Source organism: Sceloporus occidentalis, unplaced genomic scaffold (assembly GCF_023333645.1).
Source record: "Sceloporus occidentalis isolate IW3139 unplaced genomic scaffold, rSceOcc1.0.p SCAF_5, whole genome shotgun sequence".
NCBI classification, from domain to species: Eukaryota; Metazoa; Chordata; class Lepidosauria; order Squamata; family Phrynosomatidae; genus Sceloporus; species Sceloporus occidentalis.
The window spans coordinates 70,738,142-70,762,226 of NW_028316985.1; the positions used below are offsets into that span (position 1 = coordinate 70,738,142).

The 24,085-nt window shown below is 38.0% G+C and overlaps 1 protein-coding gene across 3 annotated transcripts; it reads left to right on the top strand.

The window, feature by feature from the left end:
• Window positions 1-8,176: 8,176 nt before the first annotated feature.
• ING3 (inhibitor of growth family member 3) lies at window positions 8,177-23,183 on the top strand. Of its 3 annotated transcripts, none has more exons than XM_089524357.1 (12): window positions 8,177-8,405; window positions 8,558-8,629; window positions 10,597-10,697; window positions 11,480-11,545; window positions 14,049-14,145; window positions 14,526-14,597; window positions 14,872-14,991; window positions 16,977-17,035; window positions 17,850-18,040; window positions 18,832-19,021; window positions 21,068-21,106; window positions 22,150-23,183. In XM_089524357.1, exons 1-12 carry the CDS (start codon window positions 8,378-8,380, stop codon window positions 22,264-22,266), a joined length of 1,152 nt encoding a protein of 383 aa, XP_089380483.1. In that variant the 5' UTR covers window positions 8,177-8,377; the 3' UTR covers window positions 22,267-23,183. The 3 variants fall into 3 exon arrangements, with proteins under 3 accessions (XP_089380483.1, XP_089380481.1, XP_089380484.1); XM_089524355.1 differs by having other exon boundaries at window positions 8,183-8,405; window positions 16,878-17,035; XM_089524358.1 differs by lacking the exon at window positions 8,177-8,405 and having other exon boundaries at window positions 8,558-8,633; window positions 16,878-17,035.
• Window positions 23,184-24,085: the final 902 nt, after the last annotated feature.

Consider the following 24,085-nt stretch of genomic DNA (forward strand, 5'->3'; position numbering starts at 1 on the left):
GTTTTCGACAAGATGTCCACATTTGGTATCCCTCCATTGTGCAAAGGCACTGATATTGCTAAGGGAAAGTGTGGAAACTAGAATTACATTAATAGTGTATGATGTAACTTTGGTATAAATACCCTGGTGTTTTCCACCTGGGCCTCATATCCTTCATAGACACAAAGAAACACAAACATTTTCACATTTTCTCTGGTAGTTGCATATATTTTCACAGCTACCCATTCTCACTCATTTACATACCACTTTATTCCTCTGACTTCAGCACATGTCTGAGATCTCAAGTGTCATTCCCTGAATATAATTACCTCTCCTTTCTCCCTCCTCTTCAATTTCCACCTTTCCACTTCAAAACCTACTCTTTTGCATTAATTCTTTCATCTCAACTAAAAGTATCATTCATACCAAACTATTGCTTGCTTTCTCACTCTTTTGATTGCCTACCCCTTTTCTGAAATAGAATTGTGAACAGTTAGAATCACTATTTCCCTAGACTTTTCACTTTAAAACTTGTGTGCAAACTGTTGCCCACAGGCTACATGCAACCCCCAGGGCTCAAAATAATTTTGGTGCCCAAATTGATGCCCTCAAGGACCATGGAAATATTTTTGCCACATTTTTAGGTGGCAATGTAGGCCTAGACAAGCCTCCCGCTCCCCTTGGAAGCAGCAGTGCGGGAGAAAGATTTGGGCATTTTATGGTTGTATGTGAACCACTAGTGGAACAAGATATCAATAGCAGATCTTGTCAGCAAAACTGAGAGCATGCTCTTAAACTCATGAAGTACTGGTATCTTGACCCTGTTAATATGTTTTTTAAAGTCTCAGATAAGTGTTGAAGGCAGTGCTTATACAGCAGCATTAGGTGTCCACATGTGATATTACCTCCAGGTGCAATGATTCTGGGGAAAGTGTTATCTGAAACTAAAATAATTACCAACAAAAGAAGTGAACAATTGTCACAGCTGGGTGGCCCATCACTGTTCACTAACAAGCCTTTACTGCATAAAAACTGACCAATTTTTGTTGCTGGCTGCCAGGTTGAAAACTGCAACTGGAAATATAACTAACTTTAAACTAGTGGAATACTGTAACTGATCATGCCATATTATGCACATGCAAAAGCATATAGTATATGGTTGTCATTTGGCACACTGAAAAATGCAAAAATACATTACTTCGCAATATATTAAAGAAAAAATGATGACTGTATGAAACAACTGATGATATGACTATTCCACCTCACCCCTTCCCCTTTTTATGACATTCCTTGGATTTAAAGTAAGATTCTCATTTCTTCAGATCATAAGAGCACACAACTTCAAAACTGATTTTCAAAGTACTTGTTAGCAGACTGTATGTGTATATGTTCCTTCAAGTCACCTGATTTTTTTTAAAGATCAAGTTCTTTCCAAAATTATGCTTTTTTATTTTTAGCACTTTTTCACTGTTCTAAGCTCTGCTTGGTTAGTAGACCACTGCTGCAGTACAATACCTGAGGACAGATTCCCCATACAACCAATGGGGGGGATTGGTGAATAGGAGTTAAATGGAAAGAGGCTGCAGGCATTCAAACTGGGCTTTTACAGGTGCTTGCATGAGACTCTCCCAAGGTTTGCTAAGACGGAGAAACAAAGATTTTATTACTGCCCTTCTAACATTTAAACTCGATATTTCTTTTCACTCCCAAGACCCCTGTTAACATTACAAGGTTGGGTTTTTCATCCATTTATTACAATCTGCGCTGTCTGGTCTTTATAGATAGCTTGAATCCAATTTTATGTAATTTGCTCCTAAATTCATTTTAGTAATTACTTTCATCATAAATTCCCAATTCACCTTGTCAAAGGCCTTTTCCATGTCTAGAAAACACATTCCTAGTGTTTTTCATATTTAGTCACATCAATCACTAGTCTAACATTTTCTCTCATCCATCTGTTCAGAAGAAATCCTGTCTGAACTTTCTGGATCCAGTATTATATTTTTTTTAAGTCTTTCTGAGAGACTAGCAATAGCAAGCACATTTTTATACCACTTATCAGTGCACTTAAGCACTCCCTAAGCAGTTTGCAATGTGCAAGCCATGTGCCCCCAACAAGCTGGGTACTCATTTTAGCGTCCTGTGGAAGGATACAAGGCTGAGTTGACCCTGGAACCGTGCAGGATTGAACTCATAACCTTGTGGTTTGTGAGTGAGTGGCTGCAGTACAAGCATTTATGTACCACCAGGGCCACTAGTATTTCATGATTTCTTCCCGTCTGTAATATATATCCAGATAAACTGCTTTCAAAGGTAGTTGCTCAAGAAAAGGGCTTATATGTTTCCCAATCACCTTGGGTTACCAAAAAAGTTGTGTGTTTTTTTTTTCTTTTAAGTTCTTACTATTAAAAGATGGAGGTGGCGTTTGAGCCTCAAATAGGCTCTAGAAATGCAGCTGTAGTCAGCTCTTTTGATCCCCACAGCACCATCTGTGCTCTGGTCTGGATATTTTTTTCCTTCCTCTTGTCTCCTTTTCTCAGGACACTGGTAGTTGGTAAATGGGTCCGCACCAAATCCCTCTGATCTCCCTTTAATCAGTTTGTTGTAACCAAGAAGTCTGGGTAGACTACAACTCATGTCCACAATCATTTCTCATGAGCTCTGTGAGAGTGCTACCATTTTTTACTATATTACAATACTGCCACAGCCATTGATTCTATCCACATCTTTGGACACAGCTCAGTATAGAAGCCTATCTAAGCAAAGTTTTAGGTTTCTTTCCTGGTGTGGCTTCCCACTTTGACTGTCATTAAAATTCCCACCCTAGCAGTTCAACAGTTTAACTACTATTCTCATCCTGTAGCCTGTAAGACACAGCCAAAGTCATGTAATTTCAACAGACCAAATAGAGGATGAAGGTTAACATAGAGATGAAGATATAATTATTTGAGTCAGACAGGATTTCAATGCTGAAGACAAATAGCATCTCTCACCCCTTTACTCACTATTCAAATGAATCATTTGACACACTGATAAATGCAAAAATACATTACTGTTACTTTGCAATATATCAAAGAAAATATGACTGCCTAAAACAACTGATGATATGACCATTCCAGCTCACCACCACCCCTTTTTTTTAATAATGTTCTTTGGATTTAATATAAAATTGTCATTTCTTCAAATCTTGAAAATGATTTTCAAAGTACGTCTGCTAGCAGATTTGCGTGTGTATATGTGCCTGCAAGTCACCTGACTGATGTCAGCCCTGTGAATTTCATAGGCTTTTCATTGGGAAGGAATACAAAGGTGGTTTGCCAGTTCCATCCTCTGAAATAAAGCCTATAGCACCTGTTATTCATTGCCGGTCTCCCATCCAAGTACTAACTAGGGCCAACCTTGCTTAACTTCCAAGATCAGGCAGGATCACTGGTGCTGTTAGGTTACCCTATCTTAAATGCTCTTGTGTTACAAACCAACATAGCTTGGCAACATCTAAAAGTATTGTACATATTTTTAAGTTACATATCCCTCAGTGTTTAACTCATGTAGTTCTTGTCTTGGCCCCAAACCAGCAACCTGAGCTGCTGCCTCAGTGCAAGTGAAATTAGGCAGCACTGCAGCATCACAGGAGGCCATTTTCAGTATATGAAGTGTTTCACTGTACACATTCAATGCAGCCAACTTTAAATCATCCTCCTTAAAGCACATCTATGTTTCTGGTTCAGTGCTGAGCTGCACAACAGGGAGTGCTAGAAGGGTCTTGTTGAAAGGCAGGAATGCTATGACCTGGGTCAGCACTGCTCTCCACAGCCGGCTTCTTATGTGAGGCCAATATTCATAATGCAGTAATACTTTTATTAGACCAACCAGAGACACAAAAAGCCAATAATGAATAGGAGGAAATGGTGTTTCTATTGTAAAACAAGCTCACATGTTATATTCTTAACTATTAAAGTACTAGCTTTACACAAGACAAAACATCCTTGACTACCTTTGCTTGGGTGACTACTTAGGAATACATACGCACTGCATATGCATTCCCTGGAAAGTTGGACTTTGATCATAGGTTCCCCATGCATGTCTCCACGCAGCAAAATATGAAACACACATAGAAATTTTGTCTTGTGTGAGCCTCCTGTAACTGAGAACTACATTAATGGTGCCATTATTCTTTATGGCTCTGTAAAAGCAGCTAGGGAGATGGCGACTCTACAGTGTGAGGGGGAAAGACACAATAGACTACTTGAAAATGTTTCAGTTAAGGATAATTGCTGAAATCCAGCTGCTAGTCCTAACTAGAATAGACCCAACTGAATTAACTGTCGAGTGGTAAATCAACAATACACATAAATCCTATTGAGTCAATGGGGTTCGACTACCCATTTGATTTAGGTCACATATGCACACATATCTTGAAGATTTTGTTGCTGTTATTCTGTATACAAGCATGCATCCTGTGTAATAGAAATCAAAACAAACAAATTTGTCTGACATAATTAAGTATTATGAAAAATATTTTAATAAAAAACAGGAAAGAAGAATGAAAATGAGAAGTCAGACTGGGTCAGGGATAGAGGACTGCCAGTATTTTGTATTATTCAAAGTATTGTGTCTGGTTGGTTGGTTGGTTGACCGGATCCTACTGAGATAGATGAATTTTTTATATTAAAATCCCTACTATAGATTTATAGAAATGGTTGTACTATGGATATAGGAATGAGATTTCTGGAGTCAAGGTTGTGTGTATGCGAGAGAGAAAATGCTGAACAGGATTTGCAGTAAGATGTTTAGAGAACAAGTTGACCTTTGCAAGCATCAAGGCGACTAGCTTGCTTTGAAAGCCAAAACAATTAGGAACAATATCCTTGGATGGAGGAAATAACACACAGAGTGATGGAGTGATGGAATATTCCAAGTGAGCCTAAAATGTATTTTAATATAGTCACAATTCTGTGTCCTGATTGTAAGAAAGATTTGTACGTTTGCACTTTGAACCAGCCAATAGAATACATTGTTAGGCACCTCATTGTTGAAATTACCTATATGAACAGCCATTTTCTTTGGTTTTGTGGCCTCGGTATTTGGAAACTTGATTTCCGCTGAGGACTTTTGCCGGCATTAAAGGAATTTGGATTCTCAGCCTTCTGAGTCCTGTTGTTTTCTCTGCTCTGTCAAGCCAGTGGACTTAGTGAGAGAAAGTCCAGGCTTTAAGAATCCCAGTACACTACCACAGACTAAACTGAAATCATCTTTTTAAATTTCTCTTTCAGTTGTGTGCTTGACATAGATACATTATTGGTGTTTTCTCAGTGGAGGTGAAAGTTCGATGTTACTGTATGCACATACATACATATTTGGTACCCATGTAGAGACCTTGTTGACTTGGGTCAACAAGGTTCCCAGTCACATGGATTAAAGCATGTAGGAATATACCTGTACTACCACAACATCAGCAAAGTATGGCCCTCTAGATGTTGTTGGACTGCAAATCCCTTCATTTCTAGCCATCATGGTGATGAGGGATGTTGCAAGTTGAGGTCCAACATCTGGAGGTCTCAAGTTTTCCATTCCTACTCAACAGTTTTTGCTTGTGCAGCATGTCTCCCGTGATATTGTTACTACCCTTCTCTGTTTACATGTGTTTCCTTATGCACACAAATCTGGATGAATGCATTTAGGATCTTTAAGTAAAAGTGTACTAAAACAATAATTGGTGCTCCCAGGTGGGGGGAAAGCTATCAACAAGCAACTACAGCTTGTGAATAATCAAATAGGAACATAATGACAAAACAGAAACATTAATTACACAGACAGGATTCAGACTGGATCAACAAATATTTGGTAAGTCTACAAGGGAAGAAGGGGTGGAAAGGCTGGTGGGGGGGGGGGAACTATGCCAAAAAGAACAGAAAGCTGACAAGGACCAGACTGGCAGAAAACAAGACAGAGAAGATAGTTATGGGCAGCACGTCTCTAGATGCAGTGCCAATGCTCTGAAAATTTAGAGACAAGGTAGGAAGAAATTAGATTTCTGGATTATCATCAGACGCACCAGTCTCTAACAGTGAAAATCTACTGGGAAGTATTGCAAACACTTCAAGGGAACAAAAGAGAGTACTTGCCCACTTGTAATAGCAGTAGCAGTACTCCAGTATGCTTTCCTCATAGAGGAAAAGAAAATCTAGAACCAAATTGATGGGCGACATGACAGTTGAGCACTGGATGAGCATGGGAAAAAAGGAGGTGATACAGAAACCTTTTCAAAACAAAAGGAAGAGTACCTATTCTTTTCCAAAGAAAGGTGATTATATATCTAGTGTATCATAAAATGAGAAACAGAAGCTTTCGTGCTGAGTTGGGTTGTGTGCACACTAAAGGACTGAGTGAAATGACTTCGAAATTGTGCATCAGGAGAGGTATCAAAGAATCCAGAAGACGTTATTGTATGCTCTTTGAAAACAAGGAGCAAGGGAACTCTCTGAATTTTGTGTAAAAAAGAAAAAAAAAACAGCTTGTCATACACCAGTCTACCTTAACCTGATGTCAATAGTGGTTGAGGATGGTGATAATTCAAATCCAACATCTAGAATCAGTATGCAGAGAGATCTTCTAGGCCAGGGTTTGAATCCCACCTTTGCCATGGACGCCTACTGGGTAGCTGTGGGCAAGTCACACTCTCTCTGCCTCAAGAGAACAGCAATGTCAACCCCGCTCTGAAGAAACCTGCCAAGAAAACCCTGCGATAGGGTCGGCTTACCAAGAGAAACAACATGGCACGCAACAACAAGGTAGTGACACATTTGCTTTCCAATGGTTCGGTATACACAAACCACTACTTTGAAAGCTGAACTACTATCTCCATCTCTTCCCCATTCTTTTTAAAACAGGAAGGAAAGTCTGCTCACAGGGCCATACTCTTCCTCACTGGAAACTGTGTCATTAGAATAAAAGGAAGAAGTGCACTTTTAGGACATTCTGAATACCAATAATGAGGCCGTGAACCATTTCCAAAAGGGAATGGGTATACAGTATATACAAAGATACAGTTCATTGCAGGATTGTCCTCTAAAACAAACTAAATGCCTATAGTGGTGTTTATGAAAGATAAATGATTTTGTGTGTGTTTTTAGACCTGGGCCCTATCGCCAAGATATCTCATTATGTATTATTATCATTATTATTATTATTATTGCTAATGAAGTATTATGTGTCATTTTAAGAGGGAAGGGTTAATGAAGTGTGTGTTTTTACTGTATTTTTTACTGTATGAATTTTATCGATGTAAGCCGCCTCGATCCTTCAGGAGAGGCGGAATATAAATTTTTATTATTTTTAATTATTATTTTATGTATTATAATAATTTATTTATTTATTTTAATAATAAATAATATATACAATGTATTATTATATAACATAATAAAATATAATAAAATATTAAAATATTATTAAAATATTAAAAATAAAATATTATTTTATTTATCACAATTTATTTATAAATTATAATAAAATATTAAAAATGAAACATTATTTTATTTATTATAATTATTTTATTTATTTATTATAATAAATATATAAAATATATTATAATTATATAAATTATAATAAAATATTATTATTAAAATATTAAAAATGAAATATTATTCTATTTATTATCATTATTTAATTTATTTATTATAATAAATATATAAAATATTAAAATAGTAAAAATAAAATTATTATTTTATTTATCATTATTTAGGACAAATAATTATAAATTATAACAAAATATTAAAATATTATTATTAAATATTAAAATGAAATATTATTTTATTTATCATAATTATTTTATTTATTTATTATAATAAAATATTAAAATATTAAAATATAAAATAAAATATAATAATAATAACAACAACAGTTGGGCCCACAACAAACTGCAACTCCCAGAATTCCATAGCCTTGAGCCACACAGAGTTAAAGCGGTGCCACCCAAACCGGGTTATTTCCCCAGTGTGGATGCAGTCTCCTCAGCCACGAATCCATAACAGACCCACAGCTAGCTAGCTTCCAGCTAGGAAATAAGATGAACCGCCTATTACTACGCATTCTGGCCCTCCCTGGGAAAAAGAACTACGTTTCCCAGAAAGCCCCGCGCGGCGGGCTCGAGCCGCTCGTTACGTCAGAGGCCCGGGAGCCAATCGCGTGGCGGCCGAAGCGAGCGCTCTGAGCCGCCAATGTTGTTTTCTCTGAGTCGAGCGGCGGGTGCTGTTGGCGGTGCCGGCGCCATATTGGAAGAGACGAGGCGGTGTTTTTTTTTTAAACACCCCACCCAACCCCCTCCCCCCGCCTCGCTCGCCTCAGAAACAAACCGAGGCGCCTTTCTTAAGCCACGGGCCTCGCCGCCGCAGCCGCCGCCATGTTGTACCTGGAGGACTACCTCGAAAGTGAGTGCTTAAAGGAAAGCGGGGGGGGGGGGTGTTTGGCGGTGGCGCTAGGCCCGAAGGGAGGGGGGACTCGGCGCGCGAGCGGAGGCTCCGCCCACTCGCTCCTCCCCCTTTTTTGACTGACACGCTCTTTCTCCCTCCTCTCTCCTCAGTGATTGAACAACTTCCCATGGACCTCCGCGACAGGTTCACTGAGATGCGCGAGATGGACCTGCAGGTGCAGAGTACGTGAGTCCGTTGGGGGCGTGGGCGTGGCGAATGGAGGCACTAGCCCCGCCCCTCGGGATTAGAGACCGAATAGGAAGCGAGCTGCTTTCGAGAGTCAGCGTGGCGCAGCGAGTCAGGCGCTGGACTTAGGATCCTTGAGAGGCGAGGCGAGGCGAGGGTTCGAATCCCAGCTGGAGCGTTATAAAAAAACAACAACATCCAGTAGGGGAACTTGCCTTGCTTCCTCAAAAGTGGCAATGAGCGCAAAGTCAGGCCAATACTTTGCGAAGTTTCTCAGGACAGTAGTGGCTCTGAATGCATTGCAGCATGGAAAGGAGAAAGGGAAATAGGTTTTTGTTATATATTTATTTCTCCAGGTGTCATGCAAAAATCAGGCCTAAAAGATGCTTATATATCGTTTCCATGGCTGAGCCGGAATTCGAACCCTGGTCTCCAGAGTCATAGTCCAGTGCTCAAATCGCTCACTAGATACAATGAGTTATATAAAAATACATAATAAATATTATTCTTAAAAGGTGCTGAGATATATATATATATATATATATATAATAGTCTATAATTACATATATAATTATATATATGCACCTTTTAAGACTAGGGAGATCTTGTAGCACCTTTGAGACTAAGTGAAATAAAGAAGTTGGCAGCCTGAGCTTTTGTAGACTTCAGCCTGGTTCCTCAGGTGCATGCATACCTTTTAAAACTCATTTTTATTTTACACACACACACAGACACACATATATATAATATACCATCGTTGTTTTGTGACGTTTCCAACATCTGGTGACTTCTGTCGATATTTGTTCAGAGTGTTTTTTTGCCATCGCCATCCTCTTGAGGCTGAGAGAGTGTGGGTTGCCCAAGGTCACCTACAAGGTTTTTGTGGCAGAGCCAAAATCTGAACCCTGGTCTCCAGAGTCATAGTCCAGTGCTCAAACCGCTACACCATATTGGCGCTCTACATATAGTATGTTATATATAAAAACAAATAATAAATATCATTCTTAAAAAGTGCTGAAATGTATAATATATACAATATTATATATTGTATAATTACACATATAATTATATAGATATATGTATGCACAATATATAATACACTTGCCCCTCCATATTCGCTAGGGTTAGGGGCACAAGACTCCTGTGAATATGGGGGGGGGGGGAACCACAAATAACAAAAAACAACATGTTTTTACCTGAGAGGACCCCTCTCTAGGAACCTCTAGGTCCTCCAGTGCAACTCTGGTCAATGTCCGACAGAGACTGACCATATATCTGCCCTGGAGGAGCTACAAAGGCCTAGTAGTAGAGTGTCCTCTCTAGGAATCTCTAGGTCTTTCAGTGCAACTTTTAGTTAAAGTTGGCCATAGAGTTGCACTGGAGGACCTAGATATTCCTAGAGAGAACATTTTTAATCAAATCTGTGAATAATCAGATCCGCAATAGTTTGATACAGCATCCCCATGTATATTGACCTACTGCACTCAGTAGAATTGTTCCCACTTAAGCTGGCATTGGTTTGGAGTTCCACAGATCAAACCTATACATGCGTAATCAGAACCTAGCCTCGCTGCTTACTCCCAGGTTATGTTGGCTCTGTTCCACTGATTCATCTCACACCGTGTAGTAAAGGGACAGACATATCTGGCCTAAATACAATACCACAGATTGTAATATAACCTTTGTGATAGAACCTGTTTCCAGACGTATCTTATCTGTGCTAATTTTGGACTAAAATATCACTGAACTCCGTGAGACTTGTGTCTGAGAAAAGATACTTGGGATTCTACTATTTGTGTCACAGATCCTAAAGTGGGATTAATAGAAAAGCTGAATTACAAAGCATAAACATGCAGGCGTTCATTCCCCCTAAGTATATTTATCTACTTCTGTTATTCTTTTATAACCCATTGCATATTTATGGAAGATGAATGAACGCACTTTAATATTCTGTTTATTTAAGATGCAATGGATCAACTGGAGCAAAGAGTAAATGAATTTTTTATGAATGCAAAGAAAAACAAACAAGACTGGAGAGAAGAACAAATGACTTCAATTAAAAAGGTAAGAATGAGGCAGATTCTAATAAAAACAAACAAAGCTCCGAAGCCAGATTTTTGAATTCGAGGTTGAACTGAGCATAATGTCCTGATGCACAGTGCAGAGTGTCCTGAATATGTGCAACGACATTCATTCTAAAGTTTCAGTCTTAGAGGATAATCCTGCAATGAATTGTATCTTTGTATATATACCCATTCTCTTTTGAAATGCTTCTCAGTCTCCTTATGTTCTAAATGTGTACCTCTGCTTTTGTTCTAATGACACAATTTCAAGTGAGAAAGAGATATGGCTCTCCGAATAGACTTTCCTTGCTATGTTTAAGAAGAATGGGAAAGAGATGGAGATAGTAGTTCAGCTTTCAAAGTGTCCATAAGCTCCAATTTTGTTCACTGATTTTATTTTGTTAGAGGTTAGAGGCAAACAGAACACTGAATAGCTGTTGATGATTAGGCAAATTTAACTTAGGCCTGTTACAGACTGCCAATATAAAGCTGTTTCGGGTCTCTTTGGAGGTATGCTATTTAAATTATGCATGGGTCCTAAGAATCCGGAAGCTGCACCAAAGCTGCACACCTGTGCTTAGGAATGGAGTGTGGCTTTGGTGCGACTTCCGGACTCTTAGGACTCATGCATCATTTAAATAGCATACCTCCAAAGAGACCCGAAACAGCTTTATTTTGGCAGTCTATAACAGGGCTAAGTTTACTTGGTCTTTATTAATTTGCAATAATAACTAAAAAGGTATTCAAAGATGCTTTTTTTTTTTGTTATTTTTCCACATACAGGATTATTATAAAGCCCTGGAAGATGCAGATGAAAAAGTACAGCTGGCTAATCAGATTTATGACTTAGTAAGTACAGCAGAGAATTTAGAACTAATTAAGATACTGGACTTCTTTATTTTCAAAACATAAATATTCATTTTTAGAACACATTTGTCTGTCTGTAAAAGGTATTTTACAAAAATATTGCAAATGAATAAGGCAGTGCAGTGAATAATGATAATTCTCTTTTTGACCTTGTGTTTTGTTTTTAAAGAAGATTTTTAGTATATCTTAGAGACAGCTATAAAGAACTAGATTTCTGAAGTGCAAAACCAATTTTATTTTTCTAATTTATTAAGATCTCAGTGTGGTAAGCAAAGATTCAATCTTTGAAGTACCCCAAGAGTTTTTGACTTTCTGAAGCATTGCATAGCAGACTCTCATTCATTCTGATTCTTGTTTTGCAAGCCCCTCAACTCTATTTCAAAAGTAAATTGTCATAAGTAGATTGTCATAATCTTCAGAGATGGCTATACTGTACTTTGTGAAACAAATTCTGTCTTTTTAGACACACAGATCTAAGCGCATGGTGCTTTGATTGTAGTTATATGTTGTAACCATCATATACTGAAAGGTTCTAGAACATGTATTATTCCTTAGATTTTATATTATACTACCTTTGAGTTTTGTCCAGATGATATATAACAGCTTAAATCTCTTTAGTGTACATGCACTACAGTATTATTCTTACTAACTTAGAAGTGAGAACCATGGCCTGTTACAGACTGCCAAAATAAAGCTGCTTCGGGTCTCTTTGGAGGTACGCTGTTTAAATGATACATGCATCCAAAGAATCTGGAAGCTGCACCAAAGCTGCACTCCAGTGCTTAGGAATGGAGTGTGGCTTTGGCGCGACCTCCGGACTCTTAGGACCCATGCATCATTTAAACAGCATACCTCCAAAGAGACCCAAAACAGCTTTAGTTTGGCAGTCTGTAACAGGCCCATGCAATTCTATTTAGTATTTTTAGGGTGTCCTGTAACAACACGCTTAGTGGTTCAGAATAAAAGGATTTTAAAAATCTGTAACAGTAAAAGTACAACATAAAAGAGCTTCACAGGTAAAAACAGGTTAAAAGTAAAAGAGATTGAAAAAAATTGCAAAGTAGAGAGGCTTTCATGTGGCCCTAACGTTACATCAAACACATGCTTCCGGGGAGGGCATTCCCCAGTTAGAATATAATCCCTTTGTTTTCCCTGCCACATTGCACTTGAAAGAGGCCCACGAAAAATGGCTTGTGAAAAAGATAGGAGAGAAGCAGTTCTTCAGCTTCCCTAATCTCAAGATGACAAATTTACTGTAAATATCTCTGAATTGGCCTTCCAAACAAAATGAGGAACAAGTGAAAATGGTGAGGCACTGCCAGTAATGAGTTTATATATGTGATAATCACACTTTGGAGGTCTCACAGTTAACCACCACTCATCATAATCCCATTTTGAATCCCTATTCCCTTACATGACTTTTCACACTCTTCCTAGAGTATTGCTGCCACCAGATAGCCACTGGATTCAATTCTAGTTTGTTTCTGCAAAGGCCTATTATTTTTGGCTCTTAGGTTTTAGTTTACTGGAACCCCCATGAAATAAGAGGGATAAACTTCACTGTAGTAAATTGGTATAACGTTTTCATGCTAAGGGAATCAGTTGAGCATATCTCAGTGATGCTTTTATGTATGTATACGTATGTATTGTTAAATATGATATGTATAAATAAGTATACATTGTGTGTGTGAATGTGTTATGCATAAGTATGGCCCAGTACAGATGGGCAAAATGTGGTGTGGCAGAAGCATCAGTAGGGTTAGGGAGCACGCACCATGCACACACTCCCTAACCTTAGAACATACTGGCAGCGGCAAAATGGCAGCACCCTGTTTACACGGGCGCTGCCATTATGACGTGACGGACGCATAGCATCCGCACGTCGCGCCACGCTTGTGACATCATGAGTACGCCATTGGCGCACTCGGGTGTCACAAGTGTGGTGCAAAAAGAACCGCTTTTTGCTGGTTCTTTTTCCGCTGGTGGGAAGCTGTTCGGTTTGCCCGCTGCGTTTTCCCCCCGCGGAAAACTAGGTGCCAGCAGACTGCCCTTTTTTGGGCAGCCTGTACTGGGCCTATATATCATATAAGAATATGTAACTGATGTTATGCCCAAAGCAGATGGGCCAAATAAAGTGGCTTCTGGCCACTTCAGAGGCATGGCATTTATGCGACACACTCCCCCAAAGTGCTGGAGGCAGCTCTGAGGGTGGCTGATGTGGCCAGAAGCCGCCATAAAAAAGAATGGCAAAAAGCCACTCCTGCTGGCGGCCCATTGAGAACTGCAGAAGTGGCCAGCTACAGGACCATGGTGTTCGGTTGCTGCAGTTCTGGAGTGATTGGGGTGGGAGCAGCCTCTGGTCGCTCCTTTTGCCCCATCTGCTTGACACCTACATAGAGCTTCTTATTTATAATTTCAAAATTTTCTCACAGTAAAAAGCTGCCTGGAAAATAGCATAATTTTTAAAAATTTGTTCTTAAATCAGGTTGACCGTCACTTAAGAAAATTGGACCAGGAGTTAGCTAAATTTAAAATGGAACTTGAAGCAGATAATGCTGGTATCACAGAAATATTGGAAAGGCGTAAGTATGTGTGATGTTGTTTTACACTATTTTCAGCATATAGATTGACTAAAATACCAGGATTTGCATAGGCTTCATGCCTTAGACCCAAGTCTAAACACAGATTTCATTTATGTTTCATATGAACCTCAAGGTAATTTTATATAATATTTTAATAAGTTTGTGCATGAAACAAAGGTTGTGTACAAAAAGCAAAGGTGTTACTATGCCAGCCACCCATTAAGGACTGGAGCATGGCTTTGGTGCAGCTTCCAGACTCTTAGGACGCATGCATCATTTAAATAGCATACCTCCAAAGTGACCTGAAGCAGCTTTATTTTGGCCTGTCTGTATGGACCCTATAATGGCCTTTTATTTGTAAAATCTCTTTTTATTGATAGGTTCTTTGGAACTGGATACACCATCTCAACCACTGAATAATCATCATGCACATTCACACACTCCAGTAGAAAGTAAGTTGATTATTTCAACTTTTGTTTGTGACTTGATATGGATATTTAAAAAATGCTAGTATAGAATTATTATTTTCAACAAATACCTTTAATAAGAACAAAAACTGATGCCAGAATTTGCTACAAGTAGTTGAATGGAAGTACTGAACTGAAATTTGGTGGTGGTTTTCATAGTGGAGCCAAGTGATGTGCACTTGGGTTTTAATATTATGTACTTAGTGTTTAAATGCCTCAAGTTTAACTTAATGAAGCTTTTCCTTTCTTTATCATACAGAAAGAAAGCATAATCCCTCATCTCACCACTCAGCAACAGATCATGTCCCCGAAAAGAAGTTTAAGTCTGAAGCTCTTCTGTCAACTCTCACTTCAGATGCTTCTAAAGAAAATGCACCAGGTAATTACAGTTTCAAAAGCGAGGGAAGGTTTAAACATATGAATCAAATTGACATTGTTCTCTTTCCAGTCCTGTATTCAGTAATGACATTACTTCAGCTTGTTATTGGCAGAAAGGCAGTAACACATTTTCCTATATGTTTAATAAATCTGATATAAAAATATAAAGCATAAATATAACTTTGCAAAATTAAAGGCACTTCCTTTCCCGAAGAGGCTAATCAAACAAAGAAGGTTAACTCTAGTTAGTTACTCTGAGTAAGCTTCATCAAAGGCAGATACTGTGTGGCTTTCTGAGAAGTAGCTGCCCTGAAGTGCAGCTCTGTATTCCTGACAGAATTGTCACTCATGAAGAAAAGAGTAGGGTGAAGAAGAAAAAACCCTGTGTTTTAAGTCCATAGACCTGGCTCGCCATCTTGAGCAGAGAGTTGGCAGTAGCAGCTTTCCAATCTCTTAAATGTTTAAAAGAGTCAAAGGGGCAAGGTTTCTTAATGCCATCACAGGAACTTTGTCTCAGGCTTGGGCTATGAATGCAGTGAGATGAAGCCAATGCCTGTTTTCAGTAATGTGCTTCTCCATACCCTTTTCTGAATAGTGTGTGTGTGTATATGTGTGTCTGTATGAGAGAGAGAGAATTTGGCAAGTAGAGCAGGAAAACAAAAGAGATTTGCTCTCACACTTTGAAAGGTTGTAGAAGATGAGGAAAATAGGAGTTCTTTGCCCCTTGAGGGAAGGAAAAAAAGTAGGTCTCTTTCCTGCAGCACCTCTTCTCTTCCCTTGCTCAACTTTTTATTTCTTTATTTGGTAAATTTGGAGCATACTGTATTTTTCGTCACCAAATATGGAACTCAGTGCTACTTTCCACCATTCACTTCCATTTTTCTCATCTTAAGCTTCTTCCTTCCCCAGCCTTCCACTGACACTTCCCTCCTTCAGCCTTATTCTTATTTAACAGTATATGTGGTTTTGCATGATACCTACACGCTCTTTCCAGAAGAGAGAATTGGACTTAGAAGAGGCGTGCTCTTAACCAAAACCCATAATTTACCCATGTGTGCAAACCTTTGAGAGAGGTGACCATTTCTAGGGGAATTTTTTTTAAAAAAAATTACTTAAAAATTATTTATTTACCTTAACTGAAATATAACTACTCCATATATACTTGCAGGACACTCCAGTATAAGGAGTGACAGTTGACACAGGACAAATAGCTCCTTTAGTTATGACAGATTTGCTTTTGAAATACAAAAATACTAATATTTCATGGCATGGGTTTTTTTCTGTACAACTTTGAACTGCTTCTAGAAAATGCAAAATAACTGATACAGGGCAAACCAGAGATGTCATCTGATGGCACAGTTTTTCTTGAAGTAAAAGTATTCACATTACATTTACGTAGAACCATATTTCATTTTATTTTGTACAGTCAGCATCTTGTAGTTGAAACAAGTTTTTTTAAAAAACCAAGTAGTTAAATAGTAATTTTATTAATTTGGTTCTAAAGGCATGCACTTTCAAAAGTATATAATGTAGTGTTACCATCTTCATTAAAAGAGTCACCCTGTAATCAAATTTGGATACCAACAGCACTACACTTTTAATCACATTAAATGATTTATTGATATATAAATTGAAGAGTTCACTTTCCCCATGGTCTTTTTACACTTTAGTCCTGGGGTGAAAGAATAAACAAGTGGGAAAATCTGATGAAAAGAGGAGTGACAAGACTTCTGAAATATCATTATATCATCTAACTCTTATTATTTAATGAGAATTCTCCTTACAGTTTTCACAAAAAGATACAGCTGATTTTCAGCTTTCTGAAATTTAAATCTAATTTAAGTTTTCACTTTAGACTATATAAATATGTTCCCTTTGTTCATCAAGGGTGTCGAAACAGTAATTCATCATCCTCATCCAACAGTGCATATAATGCAAATTCTTCTCAGCCATTGGCATCGTATAACCTGGGCTCATTATCTTCAGGAGCTGGAGCTGGTGCTATTACCATGGCAGCAGCTCAGGCAGTGCAAGCCACAGCACAGGTAAGGAACTCAAATTATGTTTTTAAGCAGCCTGTTTGGGGAGTAAATTTTATTTGGTTTACATTACTATTGGGAATTTAGGAATTTTCAGTGATTTTTGTTTCTTTGCAAGTTGAAATTTCATGGCTCTTGGTTCTACCAGAAAAGAAACATTGCTTTTAGTCAGGGAATTCAAAATGTTTCCACTAAAGTCAGTTGTACATCTGAAGTGAATAAGGTACCCAGGTAGCTTAACCTGCAGTCTTGTGCACACTTAGCTGCACGTGTACTTCCTTTTGAAATGGTCTGTAATGGGCAGGTGGGAACACCTAACGTGACCTCTTGAGGCATCTTTTATAGGAAAGATGGCATAAAGTTTTAGAAACACCACTTTACTCTTTAAATAATGCTGTGGCACTTGATTTCAGAACAGATTTTAAATGTTTCTAAGCAACAGTACATTGTGTGTTGGGTCCATACTTAGTCATGGACTATACTGACTGAAATAAAGGGGACTTAGCAGGTTATGGCCACTTCGGTGGCATGACATTCAGATGATGCATGCCCCCAAAGTAGTTGGAAGCTGTGGCAAGGCCATGCCAAGCTGCGAAAAGCTGGCCTAAAAAGGAGTCCATTTAGATCAACTTCTGGCCACCATGGCTTGGAACTGCAGTGGTGGTCCACTTTGGAAGTGGGCTTTGCAGTCGCCGCGGTCCCGACCCAGTCAGGGCTGCCCATCTTCTTCACTCCTTAGTTATAACTAACTTGTCCCATTGATTTCACCAGGTCTATTTGAAGTGCCACTCTATATTAATATCAGTGTTTTTTCTTGTAGATGAAGGAAGGAAGACGGACATCAAGCTTAAAAGCAAGTTATGAAGCTTTTAAGAACAATGACTTCCACCTTGGAAGAGAATTCTCATTATCCAGAGACTCAGCTGGATATTCATCATCTGCTTTGGCATCTACGTTGTCACAGACATTGAATTCTACAACCACAGATTCACGGAGTGGTCGAAAAAGCAAGTAGGTTTATACAAATGATAGCTTCTTTGCAATTGTCCATAGGAATCAGGAAAAACAATCTATTATCAATAATATTGAGGAGTCTTAAATGGAAGTCTAAAATAGGACCCAGTGTTTTGTATTGCTGTTCTTGGCCCAAAACACACTGTAGAAATAATCCAGTTTGAGACTGTTTTAACTGCTTTGGCTCATTGCTAAGGAATCCTGGGAATTGTAGTTTATTGTGGCACCTGAGCTCTTTGACAGAGAAGGCTAAAAGTCTCACAGAACTGCAGTTCCCAGTATTCTGTAGCATTGAGCCAGGACACTTAAAGCAGTCTCAAACTGGATTATTTCTGTAGTGTGTTTGCAGCTTAGTTAACTTTTGCCTGCCATAATGCCTTGGAGGGCGAAACAAGTTACTTTTTAAAAGGAAAAAAAATACATTCTCAGACTTGCGTATGTGTGATGCTGTTTGGGTTTAGAGCAATCTGATACATAAAGATGCTTGTGAAGGTAGGAAAGATAGGTAGCAGATAACAGTAATACATATATGCATGATGGTTCATCTGGTAGTCTTTCTTTTTCACTGAACACTGGCTACCTCAGCCATTTCTTTGCCCAGTGGTTCCTTTTTAGTAATCTTAGTAAAATCTAGGTTAAAGGTAGTTTGTAAATCTTCTCGGCTGATAGTGAAATAACAAACTTACTGTACAACAACTGTACTGCAAAGTTCTATCTTCATACTTTAAATTTAAACTGTTTTATGGATAGTAAAGGGGGAAATCCCTGGATATATATTTATTTTTCAGAAGCAACAACAAGTCTTCTAGTCAGCAGTCTTCCTCATCTTCATCTTCATCTTTATCATCATGTTCCTCATCCTCTGCTCTGGCACAAGAACTGTCTCAACAAGCAGCAGTAATACCAGAGTCAGAATCTAACAGTCAAGTTGATTGGACCTATGATCCAAATGAGCCACGTTACTGCATCTGCAATCAGGTATATTCTATAAAATAATGTATAATCAAATACAGTGCGTTCTAATTATAGTGCTGTAGATGGTTTTAAGTCTTTAATAGCGCAGATTAGTGGGCTCATTGATCTTGGCTCATTTGCTAACAGATGACCACTTCAGCTCGCAGATATTATATAATAAACTATTCTGTTGAAATTTTAGTGTTTAAAATGCTATAAAATGCTTGAGTCTACACATTATAAAGGAGTGGTTTATAAAGCTGTGCAGTTATAATCAGCATGTGTTGATACGTGCAGAATGTGCTCTCAAAAAACCACAGTGAGTTCTTGGTTTGGTCCCTGGGGTTTGGTTCTAGGGTTCCTCCCCATTGATAACAAAATCAATGGCTTCTCAAGCCCCATTATATACAGTGGCATAGTAAAATGGTGTCCCTTATATAAAATGGAAAAATCAAGGTTTGCTCTTTGGAGTTTATGTATATTTTTAATATTTTCAAGCCGTGGATGGTTAAATCTGTGGATAAAGAATCCACGGATACAGACGACCAACTACATTTGTATGATAGTGTGCCTTTAAATAAAATCTTTCTAATGTATGAATAAGAGATACAAGGGCTACCATTTACTAACTTTCATGCTCTGTGTTTTTGGGGCTTTTTGTTGGTTTGGTTTGTTACTCCTCAGCATCCCCAGACCTCTTTTTGTAGGATGTGCACAAAAATGATTTGTAGTTTAGTGAAGAAATATAGCATTTACTTTCTTACACAATAGCATCTAAAGTAGGAAAGTGTATATGAGGAATGTTGAATGTTTGCTGCAGAATCATAATACTTACAAAGTGTATACAAAAATGTTGGCATTGAAAAAAATTAAAAGCAGAAAAAAGATTTGGCTACAGACATGACATAAAGATAAGGGAGAAAGGAAATAAAACATAAAGAAGAAGATGACAAAGGTCTGAATAAACAGTTTTTCAGGCATTTGCAATACCAAGTGAGAAGAAAGTCTTAAACGCCTGGCAGCAGGGCTTTCTAGAAATGACATACTGCAAGCACACACATAACAATAGCTATTTGCATGCCCTCTTTTAAAAATCTAAAATCTAAATGGACACTGAGGGTTTTAATAGTTTTGAATTGTTTCATTAGAAGGATAGTGATGCAGAACTGATTCAGAACTGGAGTAGTGGAGTCAGTTGTTTCAAACTTTGGTTTTAATATTGGTGTTGGCTCATTACATTTCCATTTTTTTATATACACACTTGGCTCTAATATAGCTCTTCCTTCACAAGTATACTTGCCATCTTAGATTTTTTGCTCCATGTTTGAAAGTCCAGTCCACCCTGTAAAACCAGTGATCCAGCTTGAATCATCCTAAGGGTAAAGCTGTAGAAGAGTTCCTGGCTGAAAGCCAACTATACCTGCAACCAGATTTGTACATACCCAAGATTGGTGCTAATCTCCCCAAGGACAGTTGAAAACTGGATCTAGAAATCTGCGCTTTTCAGACTTTTGTCTGAAAATATATGACAGGGCTTTTTGGTTAAAATGAAAGGCAGACATGCTACATAAATAAAAAACAGACTACAGATGTTGGGGGTGTTAACAAGGAAAATGTAGTGTGTGCTCTCTTAAAATTGTTATTATTGTAAAACAAGGCAGATAAGTATTGAACATATTTCTGCTAGCTTCTCCCCTGGTAGCCTCTATCACTCATATGACTTAAAAATCTGCTCTAGAAGGTTTCCTAGTCCCACAGTACAGTTTTGGGCACCATGGGGGAATGAAGAGAAGAATGTTTCAGTGCTTCTGTACAATTAGATTTAGCACACAGTGGTCTCTTAATCATCATAAAAAGGATGTATTTTCATCATTTGGTGGTTTTGTTATGTCTAAAAATGTGTGTGGAACCAAAAAGCAAATGCATATCATGAATGTATATCAAATATATGAAAGTTTATAGAGTGTAGTATCCATTTTCAGCCTATCTTAACTCCTTGATGTCAAATATTTTTGAGAGTGGAAAATGTTTAATAATTTGCTGATTGATGTGTATTGTGTTTTTTCATAGGTCTCCTATGGTGAAATGGTGGGCTGTGATAACCAGGATGTAAGTACAGCAAAACTGGAGCAAAGCGATACTGTTGAAAATTCAAGTTTTCCATTTAAAATCAGAATTGCAAACTGTATTTTTAAGAGAAACTAGGCATCTAAAAAGGCTTGTGCATGTATCAGGATTTTTTTGTTCTAGCAGTAGCTCCTCACAATGTACATGATGATGTGTTAGGTTCAAACCTGGTTAAGCTGAGAACAGACCCATTGAAATCATTGGGGCAGTTTAGCCATAACAGATCTACATTCACTTATTCATACTTGATGTGTCTAGATCCAATCCATTTTGTGGACATTTTTAGCACTATTTTGAGTTGTAGAGGCTTTTTGTTAGCTTTACTGTTGAAAGGTGATAACTTACAAACCCATTGCATGCATAGAGCACTTTAGGTAAGAGCAACCATAATTTTTCAGTAATAGAATAAATGACACTGCTGATATAACACATAACATTACAGCGATGAAGCTTTCAGAACAGACAAGGCTTCCCCCCCCCCTTTTTTTTTTTTTTTTCCTTTTTTCTTGTGCTGTCCGTTAAAGCTAGGAATTCTGTTCTTTCATACAGCAAAAGTGGAGCTATGAATGCCATCCTAAATCTATACTGTGTTAAAGAATCTACTGCTGTGTTCTGTAATAATCAGACTCCAGGAGTGAATGCAGTACAGGCTGTATCTTCCTTATCCGAAACGCTTGGGACCTGAAGTGTTTTGGATTTTTTTTCCTATTCTATTTAGGAATACCTGTATTTGCATATATTTACATAACAAGATATCTTGGAGAAATCTAAATCTAAACACAAAAATCGTTTATGTTTTATATACACCTTATCCACATAGCCTGAAGGTGATTTTATATAATATTTTCAATAATTATGCTCATGAAAGGAAATTTGTATGCATTGGACCATCAGCAAGCGTAGGTATCACTATTTCAGGCACACATGAAAAAGCTTTGAATTTTGGAAATTGGGGGGAGGGGGGAATTCTGAATAAAGGAGATTCACCCTGTATTTCTTCTTCTTTGTTTTAATTTGTCTTACAGTGTCCTATAGAGTGGTTCCATTATGGCTGTGTTGGATTGACAGAAGCACCGAAAGGGAAATGGTATTGTCCACAGTGCACTGCTGCAATGAAGAGAAGAGGCAATAGGCACAAATAAGTGTCTTGTTCACGTCATGTCAGTGAATAATGTCATGCTACTTTTGGGGTGTGGGGCAGGAGGGAATGCTTCTTTGCAGCCAGTCAAAGGAGGATTGATATAGCTGTCATAAAAGTTTTTTCTTAATTTTGCTAGCTGTGTTTTAATATTGTACCTAAATTATTTATGCACTATTGTGCTATAAATACTTTTCCAATTAGCCATGGATTGGTCCGGGGCAGATATATGCAGACATTCGTACTGAAAATGTTTTCTCTAAGCAGTGGGCATTCTGCAAACCTTCAGCCTTCAGATAAACCAAGCAAATGGAGAACTTGATTGGCTTTGTATTCAACCTGCATTCTGCTGCATGTCCTGTACTCAAGAGCTGTTGTGTGGAATTTTGTGTCTATAAGAAGTACAGAAAGTCAGAATGTAAAGAAAAATGATTTTTTCCCCAGATGCCTTTATAGATTTGTTCCTTGTTGAAACTGAATTCAGCAGGCTGAAGAAAATGATTCTTGTATTCTGGATTAGTGTCCTTTAGAGTACTTAAGTACATGAAAAGAAACGTGTGTACACTTGAAACAAGCAAAAAAACAAAACAAAACTGTACCACTAGTCTTGTGTGTTTGGGGCCATTGAGGGCACAAGTAATTAAAAATGGTGTTAAAGTGGAAGACTTTTATACCAAATGCGTTTATTTTTATTTTTTGTGTGCAAGTGATCCTTTAGATTGAAACTGTATTAGGTGTTAAAAATTTTAAAAAGTTAAACGCTAGCATTAATGCTTTGCATACTTTATCAAAAAAAAAAACAAGTACAGTAAAACATTTCATGGAAGCTTTCATAATATGCTGTCTAACTGGAGGATTTTAAATAGTTTTTATTTTTTTAAAAAATATATATAAATAAAAAGTTTCAGTCTAACAAACTAAGCACAATGTTTCTTGTGTGATTGTTTTCTTCTGTCAGGATATTTCCGTTCTAATATTGCAATTAATATAGCAAATAATATAGTAAGATTTAGGACAAGCCTTTTAAAATAAAACCAGTTGTAAATCTGAAATTAAATGTTATATTACTCTTAGGTAGTTCATACAAAGAGAGCATTGGGCTAAGCTCAGTTCAGAGTTAGCAATTGGCAGAATTAAAGGATTTAATGAAGCCATTGTTTTTGTCAGCAGAAATATCGCGTGAATGGCATTCTGCTTCAGACATTTCCATTGATAGAGCGAGAAGATGATTTTCATCCATTTTCCATTCCCAACTCCATATGTCAGATTGCTTCATTCTTCAAGTTCTCCAAAGTGGATGTGAGGGGGGGGGGGGGTAATAGGGAACTGTGGGAAAGAGATCATTAAAATTACCACCTTTGCCTGTCTAGAGAGTATTACAACATTTCCATGAAGGAAAGAGCACTTCCATCTGTGGGAGAAAAGGTCTGGATTCAAACCAAATTTGTAACATGCCCTTGAAAAGTTGAACATTGCAACACGGGCATCCAAATCCACCAAAGGGCAATACATATGAAAATAGTGTGGCAGATGATTTCTCACAATATATTATCTTGTCTTCATTAATTTTGTTTGCTGAATTTAGTCATCCATGGGAACCAGTCAGTGTTTCAGGCAACTTGTTGTTCTGTGCCTTCAAATCATTTCCAGGTTTATGGAGTTTTCTGTGGCTGACAGTATGTGACTTGTCCAAGACCACCCAGTGGGTTTCCATAACTCAGTGTGGATTCAAACCCTGGTCTCCAGAGTTCTAGCCCAACATTCAAACCACTATGCCACACTGGCTCTATGCCACATGGGCTCAGGAAACTATATCAGTATAA